The sequence below is a fragment of the Danio rerio genome, chromosome 10 (genome assembly GCF_049306965.1).
Source record: "Danio rerio strain Tuebingen ecotype United States chromosome 10, GRCz12tu, whole genome shotgun sequence".
Lineage (NCBI taxonomy): Eukaryota > Metazoa > Chordata > Actinopteri > Cypriniformes > Danionidae > Danio > Danio rerio.
In genome coordinates this window covers 17,875,001-17,893,556 of record NC_133185.1, presented here as the reverse complement: position 1 = coordinate 17,893,556, position 18,556 = coordinate 17,875,001, and the positions used below count along the sequence as shown (strand labels likewise).

The 18,556-nt window shown below is 36.9% G+C and overlaps 2 protein-coding genes across 8 annotated transcripts in view; both read right to left on the bottom strand.

Annotated features, from left to right (window-relative positions):
* Positions 1-18,556, bottom strand: part of erbin (erbb2 interacting protein) — a 158,783-nt gene that overhangs the window by 331 nt on the left and 139,896 nt on the right. For 5 of the 6 annotated variants that reach the window (NM_001193543.1, XM_005155576.6, XM_005155578.6 and 2 more), the window contains 2 exon segments: positions 14,091-17,250; positions 17,339-17,413. The exons of the other annotated variant lie outside the window; for it this stretch is intronic. In NM_001193543.1, coding sequence (NP_001180472.1) covers positions 17,143-17,250; positions 17,339-17,413 — 183 coding nt within the window. In that variant the 3' untranslated portion in view covers positions 14,091-17,142. 6 annotated transcript variants of the gene reach the window in all.
* On the bottom strand, positions 5-10,172 carry zfand5b (zinc finger, AN1-type domain 5b). 2 transcript variants are annotated; one of them, XR_012385847.1, is made up of 5 exons: positions 10,047-10,172; positions 4,824-5,001; positions 4,460-4,722; positions 1,384-1,509; positions 5-1,256 (listed from the first exon to the last, which is right to left on the bottom strand). XR_012385847.1 is itself a non-coding variant. In NM_200949.1 (5 exon segments), coding segments are annotated over 4 exon segments (639 nt in total). In that variant the 5' UTR covers positions 4,981-5,001; positions 10,047-10,158; the 3' UTR covers positions 11-1,107.

Genomic DNA, 18,556 nt, shown 5'->3' with positions numbered 1-18,556 from the left:
GACATTTTAATGATATCTCTGTACATAATTTTATTTACATGATACAATTTCTCAGTAATGTCGGGTAACAAGATTATATGCGCACTACATATAATAAATAAAGATGGTTTGTACAAACTTGCATAACTAAAATCAAAAGGTTAGTTTTACTGTGTAAACTCAAATCTCTAAAACAAAACAGCACTGAGCAGCCAGACCCAAAACCTGGAAAACAGACAGAAAAATGACCACGGCGTTCACCGAGTGACGACACTCAAAGATCTGATTGAATGACACTAAACAACAGCACAGTCAATACCCACTGAAAAGATCAATCACACACACAAACAGAAGAAGAGTGAAGCAGAAAGAAACGGACCTGTAGTTTGCAGTCAACTGTAAAATACTCAATTCACGAACCATGCAAAACACCCACTTAAAAACCCCCACAACTCTCTGAACCAGCCCCGAAACTGCCGTCACATTACAACTCAAACTAAATCATCGTATTCATCAAATGTCTTAAAGGATCAGAAGTCAATGGTTTTGCATTAGTTGCCCCATCTAAGCCTGCAACTGTTGGATGTGCTCTGTCAAAACTGAAGCATTCTGGTCTGGCTGCGTTAAACCATCTGATTTGGATTGTTATGTAATATTTTTTTCTCTCACAAAGTCGCTGAACGGTTTAAAAAAAAAAAAAAAAAGAAACACTTGAAGAGTTGAATCACGGGAAAGCGTCTGCTAGTGTGGTGAAGGCGACTCCATGAGGAAGTGAAGAGCGTCCGTGTGCTACATGAGCCAGCCATGCACTGCTGCTCCGCCGGCGCTCAGAGCCGTAACAGTCTTCAAGAGTCCACAACACAGACTAAACCAATGACCACACATTCACACACAAACAAACACACACACACACACGTTTTCTTTTTTTCTTCCTCTCGTTCGTTTCAATGTGAAGCTCATTTACTGACAACAGAAAGATGGAGACGGTGATCACTCATGCATTGGCTTAGAAAGCGGCTTCTTCCCCATACGGTAATTAAAAAAACTAGTCTTTAGAATCACAGGTCAAAGTGCGAGTCCTTTCCTCTCGTCTCTCGCTAAATGGAGGTGAAGCGGCGGACGAGAGCTTTATATTCTCTGGATTTTATCGGCCACCACCACTGGATTCTCCTTGCGGATCTTGGCGGCGGCTTCGGCCTTGTAGTCGTACGGGCAGTTGTGCTTGTCTGAGTAGCGATGGAGACCACAGAAGAGATTCCCACAGCGGCAGTCGAACCCTGGCAGACAGAAGAAATAAAGAATCAGCGTAAGTGAGTGTGTGTGTGTGTGTGAGTGTGTGTGTGTGTATAGTTTGGGGGATTATTTGTGATCTGCAGGATGTGTGTGTGCATTAGTTCTGCTCACCCGTCAGGCCGACCTTCTTGCGGCACATGAAGCATCTGTTCTTCTTGGGTTTGGGGGCTCCGGCGGTTTTGGCCTCCTCTTCAGCTGTGCTTGGAGGTGCGCTGGACGCTGTGGGCTGAGTGACAACTGGTGGAAAAACAAACAAAAACAGTTAGCATGTATCAAAAAGCTAAAAACATCTGCACCCATGATGCAACAGGCCACAAATCAGAAGCAATCCCTCTTAAACTGGTTCACTAGTAGTCATGCCAGCAAGGGCTTGATGCTGGTGTGCATGTATAATTAGCTGTGTGTGTTGCGTCTCTGTTTTTGGTTGTAATGTGAACTAAATTCACACCTTGATGATAACGTAAAGAAACCCTTGATCAACAACACGATCATGTACTCCGCCATTTGTTTGGTTTACAGTCGTCTTGAATCTACACCTCCCTAATCTTCTAGAACTCATGCTCACGACCTCCCTTTTCAAAGACTTTCCTTTTTGACTGTTTACATGAAATGTTTATAAATGCATGTGCTTTCGGGTTACAAAAAGACATCATTGTGTAAACCTAAAGTGAAAAAAACGCATCACAAAGTTTTCAGCCCAATATGGGCAAACTGGTGGTGTTAACAGTCTCTATAGCTACAGGGGTAGCTACGAGGCTTAGTGCTCAAATCAGATTTTTTTCTTGGATCTGATTTTTTGCATGGCAGTTCACACGGCTCTAGGGCTGCATTTACACGGCAGATCTTGATGGTCAATTCCGATTTTGCGACTGTATCCGATTTTTTTGCTGACCTGCTTATACATCATCTTTAGGTGTTTATATACACATCTAAAGGTCTAAAGGTGAATCGTATCCAATTGTCTGCATTAACACAGCTCACGGCAAATGTGCAATGACCAGGGGAAGAAAAAAAAAAAAAAAAAAAAAAAAAAAAAACTGCAGGCGCTGACTAACAGCTGATAATTAAAGAGTGCTCTTTTCTCTATTCCTGCATGTAATCTGTATATAGTTTATACAGGCATTTATAAACCTTTAGGCATCTTAACATAATGTCCATGGCATGATTTATGCATGTGATGTGTGCACTAGTTTTATATTAGTTTATTTTGGTTACGTGGCGGACATTGCGCTCTCGTTAACATGCCTCGTTAAATACCTGTTTATATGACAATATCAAAAGCTATTTCAGTCCTCGTGTATGAGATTTATGATCTGTGCCACATGGGAGAAAAGAAAAATGTGCACAAGTGCATTACGGAGAGCACTAAATGTCTAATTGTGCACACAATGTAAGAAGTAAACGCATCATCAGATCATGCGATTGGGTTTACATTTTTTTTCTAATGAAGAGAAAGTTACCCCTCCTTTGCACACAGATCCCCGATCCGCAACACCCATGACACTCTTCGGCTTTGCGATCAACCCGTGCTTCAATCGTTAACAAGCACTATATTTTTCCTTCGAAATCTTTTTCAACATGAACAACTAACTTTGTACTATGTTGCCGAGGAGTAGATGATGTTTGCAGCACAGAATGACGGGTGTTGCCTAAAGATTATGTAAAAGTCAAATAAAATCCGACATAACCGTTCACACTGCAGTCGCATTGCAGAACATCAGATCTGTCTGATTTAAGACTACATATGAAAGTGGCACAAATCTGAAGTGAAAAGATCAGATTCCATGCGGTTCGGGCTGTTCAGTGTCATCACCTGAGTCACATGAAGGGGGAAAAAATCTGATTCGGGCCACAGCTTTACCACGGCAGAGCAGACTGAAGATGCGCTGCCTTTGACCATTTTCTAATGCGAGCTAAACGTCTTTCAGTTTACTGTTAGAAAACTCACATCAGGCAAGTCTGATGTTTGGGAGTCTTTCATGCAGCATAGGTGCCATAAAAAAAAAAAAATAAATAAATAAAAATATTTTGCAAATTTCCCCTTTGCGTGATGTAAAAATACCAAGTCACAAGATTGGAACCTCAGGTTTAAAGCAGCTGCCCCTTTGTGTCTCATCACAAAAGGGCAAAAAAGACAGATATTTAGCCTATAATGCACAACCTAAAGTTTTATCTGTCATCTCTCTCTTTTAGTAGTACCCAATTCAAACATGAGAATTTGGAAACCAGATCCAAATTAGAATAGTTTTCTATGCGACAGCCCTCGCTTCCTCTAAGCAGGCAGCGGGTGAACAAAGACTGAAAATTCCGTACAGACCTCTACACAGGATTAATTAAAACACACTGCACAGATTTCCCAGTAAATGATTGAACTTGGCCAATAAAAATCATGGCCATTTTTGTACTTCATAAAAAATAATAATAATAAAAAAAGAGAAAAAGAGAAGAAATGCTATGAAAGGGCAAAGTCTGCAGACCGTTTTCACTTGTTATAACTGTTTGGTCATTCAAGCATTTGTTAGTCAGTGAAAATGATCAAAATAAAGTCAACATGATGTCTGTTACAGTTGATGTGATGTAGACATTAAAGTAATCTAATAATTTTCTTGGTATCACAGTGTCTGATATCTGTCAGCAGAAGCACTACTCTTACGCTAAAGCCTTTTATACAGGCCACATTATCATTTAAGGCTTTTAACTTTGTCAATCTGATAACAAAGTGATGAAAGCTAGATGCTAATGATCAAAAACTCTCCTTCAATAAAGTATGAAAATGTTCTGCATGCATGGAAAATTTGTATGGCTTATTGTTATATCACAGTACCATACCCCACAATGCAATGCACTCAGTACAGTCTTGAATTCATCCACGTCATGAAGCATTAAAGTGATAGTTTACCCAAAAATTAAAATGTCATATTACTATTCACTTGTTCCAAAACAGCTAGCCTTCCTTCTGTTGGACACAAAAGGGGATATTTTGAAAAATGCTGGAAACCGGTAACCGTTACACTTCCGTAACATTTGTTTTTTCCACTAAGGAAGTTAATGGTTTCCAACATGCTTCAAAATATCTTCCGCAACCCAAACTGCTTTGGAACAAATGAATGTTCATTGATGGGTGAACTACTGCTTTAAGCTAAACACATTTCAAACACTTAAGTGATATTCAAAATGAGGTACTAACTTCCTGAAATAGGTTCAGCTGAGACGCTTCTTCAATCCTGAATCAGAAATACCAACCTGGCTCAGGAAGATCTACTTTTGGCGAGGCGGCATCATCTTCACAGGAAATGCTCATCTCAGTCATCTGTTGTGTAACCGGAAGGGCAGCGGCGGCGGCTGCGCAGGGCGACTCAGCGCTAGCAGCAGAAGAGTTGTTAAGCGTAGCTTCAATGATCTGGATGGCTGAGGCTTCAGAGGTAGGACTACTGGTGACACTGCTGGAAGCTGCCGGAAGAGAACAAATCCACTTACTGTTGAAGACACTCAACAACAACAACTAATCTTACAATAATCAGTGAAGGTGTTCAAGCAGCAGAAACACATACCCATTGTGCTAATAGGACTGACTCCACCGTTGTTTTGCCGCATTAGATGCTCTTTGTAACAGACCGAGCACATGCCATTGGTCCGAGGGTTACCATAGAAACCGCAGCCAGTGGCACAGAGCATGGGCACGGGGCTTTGATTGGTCTCCTGGGCCATCTCTCCAAAAATAGGCAATTCCTACAGACAACCAAACACAAGGCCCGTGAATATAACGGCATGTTTGTGTGCGCGTGTGTGTGAATCAAAGACGCTGACTGGCTTCATTAAGAGGATTTACACAGCTAAAGGTGCGATGTTGCCACGGACAGCGAATCAGATTAAGAATCAGACGTCTGAATGCCTATCTTGGCATTGAGCCTCTTCTGGGCACAGAAACACCTGATTCAAGCCGATCCCCGCAAACTCATGCAACAGATCATGAGGAACCACACAGAGCTGGAGCCTATTGGTCAGCCTTGAAGACTCGCTCCAAGTTGTGGGTTTTTTCACTGCCCAAATGCTGTTAATCAATAAAACAACTCATTAAACTATGTGGTATAATATCAGACTGTACTGGCCGTCTAGTTCTGAAGACTCCATTCAAATAATCTGCAATGATAGTGCTGCATTCAAATATTGGACAAGCAGGAATTATATTTTTGCCAAAGGGCCTTTTTGAGAATGAGCATCCAATTTTTTTCATTTAATTTTTGGCCTTTAAACAACAATGGCATTGTGAAGACTTAAAAATTAATATTTTAAAACAGAATTTACAGAGTTTGATGCCACAACTTCCCCAAAATATTGTTCAACATGACAATTTTTTAACACCTGCCCTCCAATTCCTCTATTACTTGAGCACAATTTCATATTACAAAAGTCCATTAATAAACAAATGGACCACTATTCATTCATTAAACAATTCATTGTTGGTTTAACTTACACAATCCACACATGGAAGTAAACACTGAAACTTGCCTTCCTATCCAGTTGAAAGATCACAAAAAGCGAGACTATTTAACCCATTGTTTTCTCTTTTCTTCCGGCAAGTATAACTGAAAGCAAACTCGATCCTGGAGGGCCGGTGCTCTACAGAGTTTAGCTCCAAATTCCAAGTTTCTAGTGTACCTAGAGCTTGGTTAGCTGGTTTAGGTGTTTACATAGGGTTGAAACTAAAATATGCAGAACAACGGCCTTCCAGGACTGTTTGGTGAGGTCAGTGCACAACTGTGTTTCTGGCATCCTGAGTGCAAATCCTGAGTCCTGACAGTATCTTTTCTGATCACATCCCCCTCTCCAACTTCACTTTATCTACACATCCATTAATCATTCCAGCTATACAAAATGAATAGAAAGTGTAAATTATCTTGTATTATACCAGCTCATGAAATAATATTTTAGTCATTGTCAGTGCTGGGTAAGTTACTTCTAAAAAGTAATTACTGATCGTTATTGACATCAATAATAAAAAAAAAAAAAATTCTTTTTTTTTTTTTTAAACAATTTTGTCTACTACAAAATACTATATAAAATCCATACAAGTCAACACATAGCAGAAATTAAATATTTAAGTCTTTAAAATGACTCATACATGGCCTTTAGCGGTTAGTTATATATATATATATATATATATATATATATATATATATATATATATATATATATATATATATATATATATATATATATATAAAATTCATCAAATCAAAAGGTTTCAAAATAATGGCAGCATATTTTATAGATACTTTACGGTCATTAAACATGCTTAATGAATTTAGAAATGAATCACATCGATCAATAATCAACTTCTTTAATTGAAAAATAGAATTATTCTTCAAAATATATATTTGTATGAGGAGAAATTCTCTTCTCTGACTTTAAGGCAAGTAAATGGGCTATATGCACAGCTACTGTTTTTTAGCGGTAAACTTCCGGTGAAAGGTTAATGATACTATATCAAATGTTATAAGGTTCCTTTTACAGCCAAGACATCACAATGTAACTAAAAATCAGTTAAATAAACTTAAGCATTCAATTAGTTGTTTAAGCATAAAACGACATGATAAACCATGTAAACTTTAGTTGCAGCAGGCTAAAACAGAAACTTCATTGAAAATACTGGGGTAAAATAAAATGTTCATATTTGAATTTTTTTTTTAATGCAGTGCTCCATGTCCGGTCTGAGCACCGCTTTATTTCATATATCAATCAGGGAGTGAAGATTACCTATTTTCAAAGAAAACAGATCGTAAACGTGGTGATTTTGTAACAAAGACAGTTCACTGGAAGCCCTGGCCTGGCTGTCTGAAAAAGTAAAAGCTTGTGTGCATACAGCCTATTTCAAGTAACTGATTAAATTACTTAAAATTGAAAGCATTCAGTTACTTTAACAGTGGAAAAGTAACTTAACGAGAGCAATTAAATACATCGTAATTTTCTACACCAAGACTGGTTACTCCACAGGTAGCCATTTTGAATAGTTTGGTGTTTTTCAAATAAAATTATGTACATTTAGTAAAACACAGAACAATGCAAACATCAATATTAAACATTACATTTTTTATTCTATAAAAATGCCAACATGTGAAAATGTTTAGTTATTCAGCATTACAAAAGGAAATATTTACTCTACAAAATACACAAGTCATTATAATACATAGCGCATTAAGTGAAAAAGTTTAGGATGGTGGTATTGAATTTAAAGATCTGAAACATTTTAAAGAATACGTCTTTTAAATGACAATTGATAAACATTTTGCGGCTGCATTGTGATCAATTAAGTCACAATATAACGTCAAATTAATTTTGTTCTACATGCGCTTAAACTTTTTGTTGTTGTATAAACTATTTTTACACTTGTATACCCAACATATGGAAATGATAACATTTTGCACAATACTTCCTTTGATGTTCAATAAACTGGTCATATTTTTTTATTATAACATTAATGGTACAAGATATAAGAAATATACATGCCAGGGGGCAGGTATAGATCAAATACAAATATACAGAAGGTACATATGTAACAATCAAATACATATACATGGCAGAATTCACAAAGTTTTAAAGTGCATAGGGCTTTCTTATTTAGTCTTTGATACTACTAATATAGAAGCTAAATTCAGTCATCAATACCTTAAAACTTGGTTTCTTAGTATATTCACATTTATAAATGTAAAATTGTTAGTAAAGTAAGTAAATAGAATTTTCCCACAAGAGGTATAGAACACTGAAAATTGATAATACATTTTGCACCTCACTCCGCAAGTAGACTAGGTATGCACAATGCCAAAACAAGTGCAAAGCAGTCTACTTATATTCATTACAAAAAATACAATTCACATCAATTCCATTATTTTTATTTTTGTAAATAATGTTTTGCGACTAGTCATCTTTAAGACATAGATTTCCCTCAAACCTGCAGATGAACCATGTTGTGTTTGTGTATAAGCACTGCCTATATATCAGTAGTGTAGAGAGAACCGTTGGAACAGTGTTCAACCAGAGACAGATTACAGCTCCAAGGCCCCAAAGCGACAGCATTTAACACTGACACTTTCGAGCAATAAACTTGACATCTGTCAAGAGGGGCCGCAGTTTGAACGAGGGGCCCTCGTCTCCAAGTAAACAAGACTGCAGCATTTCACCTCCGCTCCGTCAGAGGTTTTCCCCTGAAAATGGGCTGCATCACGTGTGTGTGTCTGCTGGCCCTCGCTCACATGGATGGCTGGATTAGTTTTCATCCATCACAAGGGTGCAATGTGACATGTTGTTCTGAACAGCCTCCACCATGCGAACAGCAGTGTGCTCAGACTATAAATACCCCTGATCGTCCTGACCTGCCTCCATTACATCATACACCTCTAGTAGGAGCTTGTTTTGCGTAGCGCCCTCCTCCTCCTCCCTACGCATGGCCTCATATTTCGATAAAGCCAAAAATGGGTTGTTTTTTTCATCCTACTTCCATGTGTTGGCCATTCTGATCCGTATATCCCTGCCTGGCTGATACTGCATAAGTAGTGCACAAATCGAAGTCAAATATTTGAACAAAACCATTAGGCTAAAGAGATGTCATACTAGAATAGAGACAACAGAAAAGTGATCACTCAATACACCAACATGAAGAAACAGCTTAGGCCAAGTCTAATAATGTGCTATGCAGGCAATGTAAACATTGTATGTGTGCGTTATACACGATGTAAGTGTATTTCTATACGAGTATTTAGTGCTATATCAGTGTTTAAGGCCTCATAGTGAAATCCACTGAGTCATGCTAACTTTAGCATCATGGCTAACAAACATAGTCGCATTTAAAGCTCATAATTGACAAAACCCAAGCTCTGGCAGCCTCAGATTGTGTGCTGCGCTCAGTCTGGAGGGTTTGTGGTGGTGAATGGGTCTGGATGGACGGTAATGTGGTTGTTTAGCTGTTATATATCTGGGTCAGGGTGAAATGCTTTGTGCTCTCCTTTGTTTCGAGCACTCTTCCTGTTTGAGCCAAAGTGCAAACAGTGTTCATAAAAACGCAAGGATTTGCTAACAAAAAGGTGAACTTTGAACAAATCTGACAAAATATTACTAAACACAGAGGGTAACGTTAAATTATTTTTAAAGACGTTTATTCGTACACACAGTGACAAACATTTGAGCTAACGTTAATGAGAACCAAGGAGTCCTTTGGATTTCCTGTACACTATCTCGCTAAATAAACAAAAAGAGACCAAATAAAAACGATAGCATTAATAGAACGAATAAATTACTAAATTAATGATATAAATACATTCATGACTATCAAGCTGGTCTGAATAAATACTCAAAGCCAAGCTAACGTTAGCTGCTAACGTACAAACGGTCTCATTTTTTCTTCTCGACGTTCCCTAAGAACAAAATCAATCGAAACGCGGAGCAAACAGTATGTTAAAACGAAAACATAAGTGTTTTAACACGAATCTGTTAATTTCGTTTCGTTTTTTAGCTTTTTAGTTTGAAGGGAACAACAGGCTAATTTGACTAGCTAACATGCTAGCATCGGCTAACAACCATATTTGGCGAAACTCGCCAGGTTCACCAAGTTCATTCCTTTTAGCTATCAACTGACACATTAAACGACTTTACAACGAGGAATAACTGGACAACAGATATATTATGTATAGTAGCAGCTTTTCTACACATTTAACGTGATTCACATCTTGTTATAACGTTAAGACGAGCACTGTAATAGGTGAAGAAAGTGTTTTACTTGCCTTATTTGAGTAAAAAGAGAAGCTCCCAAAGTAAGAGACGGTGTGTATGTGAAACCCTCCGCGGCAGTCTGTGCTGCTAGTCCGCCGATGTGTCCGTTTCGGTGTGTACTATGTGTGTGTTTTTTCGGGCTGCTGTTTGTTGGTTTTCTTTAATAGCTGACCTGACGTCATGGAGATTGACACGTCTTTGAGGCGGGGCTTAGGACGCCAGTCATAACAAGTTGACTGTACAAAAACAACTTCTGCTCTGAAGCAATAACTCTATCGCAATTCGCAACACACTGTACTACACTTGTCAAATACTTGATTTTATTCACTGCAGTTTCCAAATAGGTGAGCTTCTTTTTCTAGAATTTCAAATATTTTTAAGATAAAGTGATACATAAAGGTCAATTAAACAACTTTACCAAGAGGTGAATTTTTTCTTCTTCCAGTGATTTCTGAACAAGTTCTGAGTACTGTAACTGATAAGATAAACAGATCTTACAAACACAAACACACCCTTAAAACGTGCCACGTTACCACAATTTCAGCCCAAATACCTTGATATACCATAGTAAACCATGTGTTTTATTACACAAACTTTAGTTTTTTGTTAAATTATACACCGTTTAATCTCCCTCAAATGGTTCTAAACCTTTATGAGCTTCTCTATGCCACTGAACACAAAAGAAAATAGCTTAAAGAAAGCTGAAAACCTGTAACCATTGACCTCTGTAGTAGAAAAAACAAATGCTATGGAAGTCAATGGTTAGAGGTTACTAGCTTTTTTTAATATAGCTTGTGTTCAACAGAAGAAAGAAACTCAAACATGTTTAGAATAAGTAAAGGATGAGTAAATGATGACAGTATTTTCAGTTTTGGGTGAACTATATTATTAACCATGGTATTTATAATATGATATAGTTATACAAATAATTTATTAACCAATCCAAGGTTGCCTCTTTTACTATACTATTACCACAGTTAACTGCATTGGTTTCAGAATGTGTTTTTTATTTATTAATATTATTATTTAGTAAAATCAGGCACAAAGTTTAATCTTGATCAGATCTTACCTTTTGACAATGTATCAGTATAAGAAAGAAAACAATCTTAGCGCACACTTTCTGTACAGTACATCTGTTTGCTGCAGGTTATTTTTACATCAGCTCTGCTTGTATCAGATGTCGATCTCCACACAGTGATCTGCTGACCCAGAGCTGGCTCTCTGAAGGACACGCTCATTCAGTCAGTACAACATTCTAGTCAAATCCATACCCATTCTAGATTCTGAACACTAGACACCTTAAAATGAAAAAAGTTGCTTAGCTAGACAGCATTTTGGGATGACGTTTTCAATAGGGTCATGTCATTAGGCCAATACCATTTCCTGCTTATTATCAAGCTATTTCATAACTGTAACTAGAGGCACTTCAATCATAACTTAATGTTAAACCTTATTGATCAATATGTGGTTCTTTTGGGATTCTTGGATAGGAAAAAAAGTAAATAAGAAAAAGAGAGTATAACAGGAAAGACATTGGGACCATTGTTTTTGTTTACATCCCCCAAAATGATCTATAACTATTTTCATTCTGCTGGAGCTCGTCTAAACATTTATATATTTTCCTTTAAGTACAAGTATTTCACCGTTGACAAAAGTGACACTTCTTCATTAGATGCTATTTACTATATACAAGTACCAATAAAAAATAAAAAAAACACAGTATTTCTCATTCATTAGGTACTAGTATAGGGGTGGCCAACCCTGTTCCTGGAGAGCCACCTTCCTGCAGATTTCAGTTGCTACCCATATCAAACACACCTGAACCAATTAATTAGGACCTGAACATCACGTGATAATTACAGGCAGGTGTGTTTGATATGGGTTGCAACTGAAATCTGCAGGAAGGTGGCTCTTTAGGAACAGGGTTGGCCACCCCTGTACTAGTAGGCTACATAAATCAGCTGTGACTAGTAACTATTGTGTTACTATAATTTCTAATTTTTGATTAACTTTTATAGGGATCTGCCATTGAAATCAACCATTCAGCTATAACAAATATGTATTCCGTGTGACCACACACTTTTCATAGATTATGATGTTTTGGTACTGTTTTAGATCTTACTGCCCATTATTAAATTCTTGAACTTAGTCACCATTTGATACCAGAACTTGCTTATGAGATGCTCTTACCTATTAAATATATAATATTTATCCCATAACAGCCCAGAATAAGTGTTGTTGCATCTCATTTTTATATAAATGTAACAGGATGAATATAATTGTACCCATGATTTAAGATTTGAATGTTATTTGATTTATTAGACCCGCAGAAAATAAAATACTATAGTATTGTTGAACTATACTGTATATGCTTACAACACTTTAACGAATGCTCCAGTAAGCATACTGTAGTATAAATTGAACTGATAAATACTGCAGTATATTGTTTACACTACAGTAAACCCCGGTGGATTGCAGTATAATATATCATATAAACTACATATTTGAGGTAACTTGTTCATATGGCAAAAGTCTTGTCGTCAAACTCTGTTGTAAGAGCAACAAATAATAATTTGAAGAAGGTAGTGGCAGAAGGTAGATTTTTCCCATGAATCATCTGTTGAACTGTATCCCAATCATCACAAATACTGCTGAAGACTTAATGGAACCAGCATGGACCCAAGATTCACACAGAAATCCGTCAAGTTTGCTGAAGGAAAAATCATGGTTTGGGGTTACATTCAGTAAGGGGGCGGGAAGGTGATCTGCAGAGTGGATGGCAACATCAACAACCTGAGGTATCAAGATGTGTGCTGCCCATTACATTACAAACCACAGGAGAGGGCAAATTCCTCAGCAGGATAGCGCTCCTACTCATACTTCAGCCTCCACATCAACGTTCCTGAAAGCAAAGAAGGTCAAGGTGCTCTAAGATTGGCAAGCCTAGTCGCCAGTCATGAACATTATTAAGCATGTCTGGGGTAGGATGAAGGTGGAGGTATAGAAGATGAAACCAAAGAATACATTACTGTCCTAATTAAATAACTAAAAATCAAGGCATGATCATATTTTATTTTGGCAAAATAAGAGTAATCTAGAGGCCTTTGCTTTTCATATAATCTACTTCTGATACCAAATGATCAACTAGAAGTTATTATTTGTTGTTTCTAAAACTTGGATAGGCAACAAGACTTTTGTCAGGTAGTGTAGTTGTGTTACTTTAGCAAGTATAAACATATCAAAACAAATTAATTAAATTACAATAGTATGGTTAAAACACTACAGCAAAAGTTACTCTAGTAAATTTTCAGGGAAGACACTTGTGTTTAATATGTCTTCTTGGACTTAAATTAATGTATGAATGCACAAAAATACATAATCTCATATCTTATATTACACTATATGTTCCAGGATGCATTTGGATCAAAATAACACGCATCTTGTCAACAGGAAAACAATGGAACGAGTCTCGTTGGACGTCTTTTCGTTTCAAAACAACTGGGTGTCTGTTTTGAAAGCGCTCTCGTATTTTGCCCTCTGGGTATAAATAGAGCTGCAATCTGATACAAGAGTCCGACTCGCACTCCATGTGGAAGAACAGCACCGACCACTGCTTTCTGCCCTTTGAATGATTTGAAGCACATAATGGAGTAGAAGACTTGGTGATCATATAATGCATTTCCCCAAACTTAAGTAGTTGCATTATCAGTAAACAACCAGTAAGAGCAGAGTTTCACCTGATAACAAACAGTGATTAAATTACTCGAGTCATCAAATTTTACTTTACATACGTACAGCTTTTGTAAACACCTATCAGCTTTGATTATTGATGTGAATCAAAAAGTACAATTTTTTAAGGGCTTACAATGAAATTAAGTCATTTATTAATGACAAAAAACCTATTTCAAACCTGATAATGCACTTTTAGCACTGAAGTGAGATCATGAGATATTATTATCGTATAAAAGAATATATCAAGGTATAAAAGAGATACAATTTTAGCGTAAACTGCTTAAGAAAAACACTATTGCTAAAACAAACAAACAAAGACTCTCTTGAAAGAGCATTAGTTGGTTTATTCTTTCCACAGGACACCATGGAAAGCAAATTTATTTACAAAATCTGGAATGTTGAATAAATGCATACCGATCATCTTAATAGTAGCTGCTTGTGGAGGATCTTTTGACATAGCTATACATTGATAGGGCTGCTTCTGTGATGCAAATTATTGCTGGTTTCTTAAAAGACGTAATCACTAATGCCATAAACAAATCATAGACCTTAAAAAAAAAAAAAAAGTATTTACATTTTGATTAGTAATCTCGAAAAGTCAAAGTATGCTAAATAAATAAAAGGTGGGACATTTAAAAAAATAAAACGCCAGTTTGTTTTTAGTCACTGTTATTATGTTTTTACAATGTCTATACAGACAAAATAAAATAAAGTGACAGTCGAAGGATCTACACTATGACTGATTTGTGACAAAATGGAAGGAACAGCGTCCACAAAAACATTGCGTTATACGAATCATTCACAGCAAAGTTGAGGAGTGTCGTTTTAATTACCAACATTATACACTACAAATGGATAGTCCACCCAAAAATGAACACTAGGCTGAAAGTATGTAGATTAACAGCTATATAGGAGACTTTTCTTTCTCCAGTATGTGCATTAAAGAAGATTTTTAGATGAACCATGGTCTTCGGTGATTCATATAATGCAAGTAAATGGCTATATATGGTGCTTTGAGAGTCGAGAAATAGATTTAGGCAACATATAATTAATACCTCTTACTCCTGATGACTCACTGAGGAATTATAAAGGGAATCAATCAATCTGTGTCAGAAATGGAACATTATTTACAACAATATAAACGTTCAAGGCTTCTGTATTGACAAAAGTATTAATTTTGTTTTGCCTATATGTTTGACTCTCAAAGCACCCTATATAGCAATTTGCTTGCATTATATAAATCACCAAAGACCACAGCTTACTTTACTTTATTTAAAAGTATTCTGTAATTAGTATTGGGTAAAGCTACTTTAAAAGTAATATTACAATCTTAAGTCAGTTTTATTTTGTTTACGATTAATTAAACGTGTTACTTAGGTACTTTTAAGAGAAGTAATGTGAAGGTTTGATACGTTACTATTGTTTTTTTTTTTTTTTTTCAAAGATTAAAACAGGCTTAAGATTGTAATATAATACTTTTTCACCCAATATAAGCAATGTACTACTAAAAACAACATCTGAATCTTAGATGAGTGAGCTATCCATTAAAGTGAAAGTGATAGCAAAATGTAATCCAATTCATTTCCAATTCAGAAAAACCCTGACATAAAATTGAACATACTTGGAGAATCAGAGCTAATTGAAAATCACACAGATGACCAATTGGAACTCAACTGGGAATCGATTTCAGAAGATGTTTCGAGTTCTCTTCAAACTGCGCATGTCACATTATCAGTAAGTTAATCTGATTACGTCGACTCAGTCAAGCATACAGTGAAGATTGATCAAAAAGAAGATTCATGCAAATAATACACACAGTACTACAATCAACAGTGGGTCGTTCACATAAGCAGACAAATAAATCATTCATGGCCTTTCAATGTGACAATTTGATCAAATACAAACATTACGACTGACGTTTTTGCTTTCGCTTGACATTGCTTAAAATATCTTTGCTATAAAAAAAGTCGATGCATCCACATATATAACGTTACGATAATCTTCATGGGGGTGTTTGGAAACAGCAGTGCAATCGCTAATTTGACGTGACAGGACATTCATTCGTACACTATTTAGCTTTTACGAACTTTTTTGTTTTTACAAAAAAATCTAAACGCCATTTCCTATGTGTTCATCTTTAAAAGATTTACAATATAAAATGCTGTATCAATCGAGACATACTAAATGGGATACTTTCATTTATAAAAACAAACAAACAAACAAACAAACAAAAATGCAACTGACTGCATCCTGCGAATGGAATAAAGGACTTTCTATTGCTCTTTCGCCCGCTGTGTCATTCATCAGCCCCATAAGGCCACTGAATTCGCAACTTGGATCGGTGTGAGTATTGCTCTGGGTCAAACCCATATCTGACAGTTCAGGGTCTATGGCACTTGACACGTCGTTTTCTCAGCCCTGCGTCGAAGCCTCCAAAAGCATGACTGCAACGCTAGTCAAATGTTAGAACGTTTTTTCGTAAGAGAATAAAATAGTATGTCTACAATCTTCTTCACAGAATAGAAAAACCGTTCCAAAATGAAATAAGAAATCTATGGTTGAGCATGAATGCTAGGAGTGATTTGAATTGGGTGTTGTCGTGGAAGTAAAAATAAGTTGACATGCCAGCAGTTTCATGCTGCCCAGCCACAGTGTCCCAAAATGCTTTGGTTAAGAGAGCTTGAACCACTTTTCGTTTCCGTGCACGTCGTGTTCTCTTTCGGAATCCCCAATTTTGCACCATTCCGGTCCATTTTTCACATACAGGGAGCTTTTTTCAGCGCATTCGTAGCACAGGTGGAATCTGGGCTAAAGTTTGTTGTCCAGTTTTGTTTGGTGGAAGTTATTTTGCTTAGATGAACACTCCAGAGGACTTTTCCCCAAATTTTCCGTTATCTCCACAACAGGTTTCACATACAGTTCAGTTTAGTTCACCCCAGTTCTACATTCATTAACCACAGTTAGCACGTATCATTGTCTTCTAGCTCGAAATCTCACACAGCTCATAAAAGTGGTTTTAAAAATTTCTTTTAAACAATAAAATTACCCAAAGTGAGATGTGACGTGATAAGAGAGCCCTGCCCTCAAACGGTCCGCTACAGCTAAACGTCCCACATGAACTCTACCCAGATGATGCATTTAAAAAAGGAAAATCAAAAACTATCTTTACAAAAAGCACAGGTTTTCTTATCGGTTGGAGTGCACCGACAGGCTATGCCACAGTGAAGGCGCATGCGTTCAGACACTGTCCGTCTGCCACTGGATGCAGTGGTTTTGCCCCTTTTCACCGATGGTCAAACATCGTCCTGTTTTTTATCAGTACAGATTGACTATATATAGCATTGGCCCGGTACAAAAATAAGACCGTTTCCATTGTTATGCGGCCATCTCTCGAACGATGATCAGATCGACAGTGTTGGGGAATGTCTTCAGGAGGGAGACTGCGTGTCCGTGATCGATGTTGACGAAGCTGTATCCGTTTGCCTGCAAGAAGGACGTTCACTGATATTAGTACAATAATGAAGCATGGCAAATACGAAATGAGTCGGATGGATTGAGAGGTAGAATCTACCTGGAGGATTTTGTCCCCAGGCTGGAGGAGTTTTGAAGCAGGTCCCTCAGATTGAACCCTCGTCACGAAGATACCCTGTTGATCATTTAGGATTTAAGAGTTGTATTTGAAGGTCTTGAAGGTATTTGAAGTGTGTGCAGAAGTTTTGAAGTGAGCATACTCATGTAATTAAATATATACAGCGGGGAAAAAAAGTATTGAACATGACATCCTTTTTTGCTCAGAAAACATATTTCTGAAGGTGCTGTTGCCTTGACATTTTCACCAGATGTTGATAACAAGCAAAGAAATCCATTTAGGCAAAGAAAGCAATGTTAATTAGTTTAAAAATGCAGTTGTGTGTAAAAAAATTTATTAAACACATGAAGAATGGAAGGTGTAGAAAGGCAGTGAAAGCCCAGACAGCAGCTGAAATCTCTCAGTAGTTCTTCGGCAACCCTCTGCCCTTCGTCATTGTAAATGAATTTTAGCTGCTTCAGTCTAACATCCACATTATCAGGATGATGAAGATGAAACCAGGGTGGACATTTCAGCAAGACAATGATCCAAAACACAGCCAAGGAAATTCTTAAATGCTTTCAGAGAAAAGAAAATAAAACTGCTCAAATGGTCCTGCCAATTACCTGTCTTGAATCCAAAATAAAATCCAAAATAAAGCTTAGATTTGATAGACCAGACCTACAGAACCATCAAGATTTTTACACACTGTTGAAGTCTGTAAAAACTCACACCTGAGCAATTCACGTGGCTTCATTCTTTGTATGAGAGGTGTCTTTAAGCTGAACAAAGAGTATCCTTGGCTGTGTTTTTGATCAATGCTTGCTGAAATTTCAAGCCAACAGCACCGTTACAAATTTGCTATCTAAGAAAAACTGTGTCAGGTTGAATACTTCTTTCCCCCATTGTATTACAAAATGACCTGAAGAGACTCATTAAAATGAGGCAATAGTTTAACAAAAAATCATGTGAGGCATATTTAGATCAACAAACATTTGATTTCAACAATGAAATGTATTAAGATACTTAAAAACACAAGGTACTCTTACAAATACTCATTAATTGTAACATTTAAACATCTTTATACTTTGCCTTCATTTAATTTACTGGGTTTAACAAATTCACAACATAGCAAAATGTTGTATGATCACTAATATACTGTAATAAATATAGAACAGAATTAATGTGGTTTCATATTTACATAAATATATCTGTTCATAT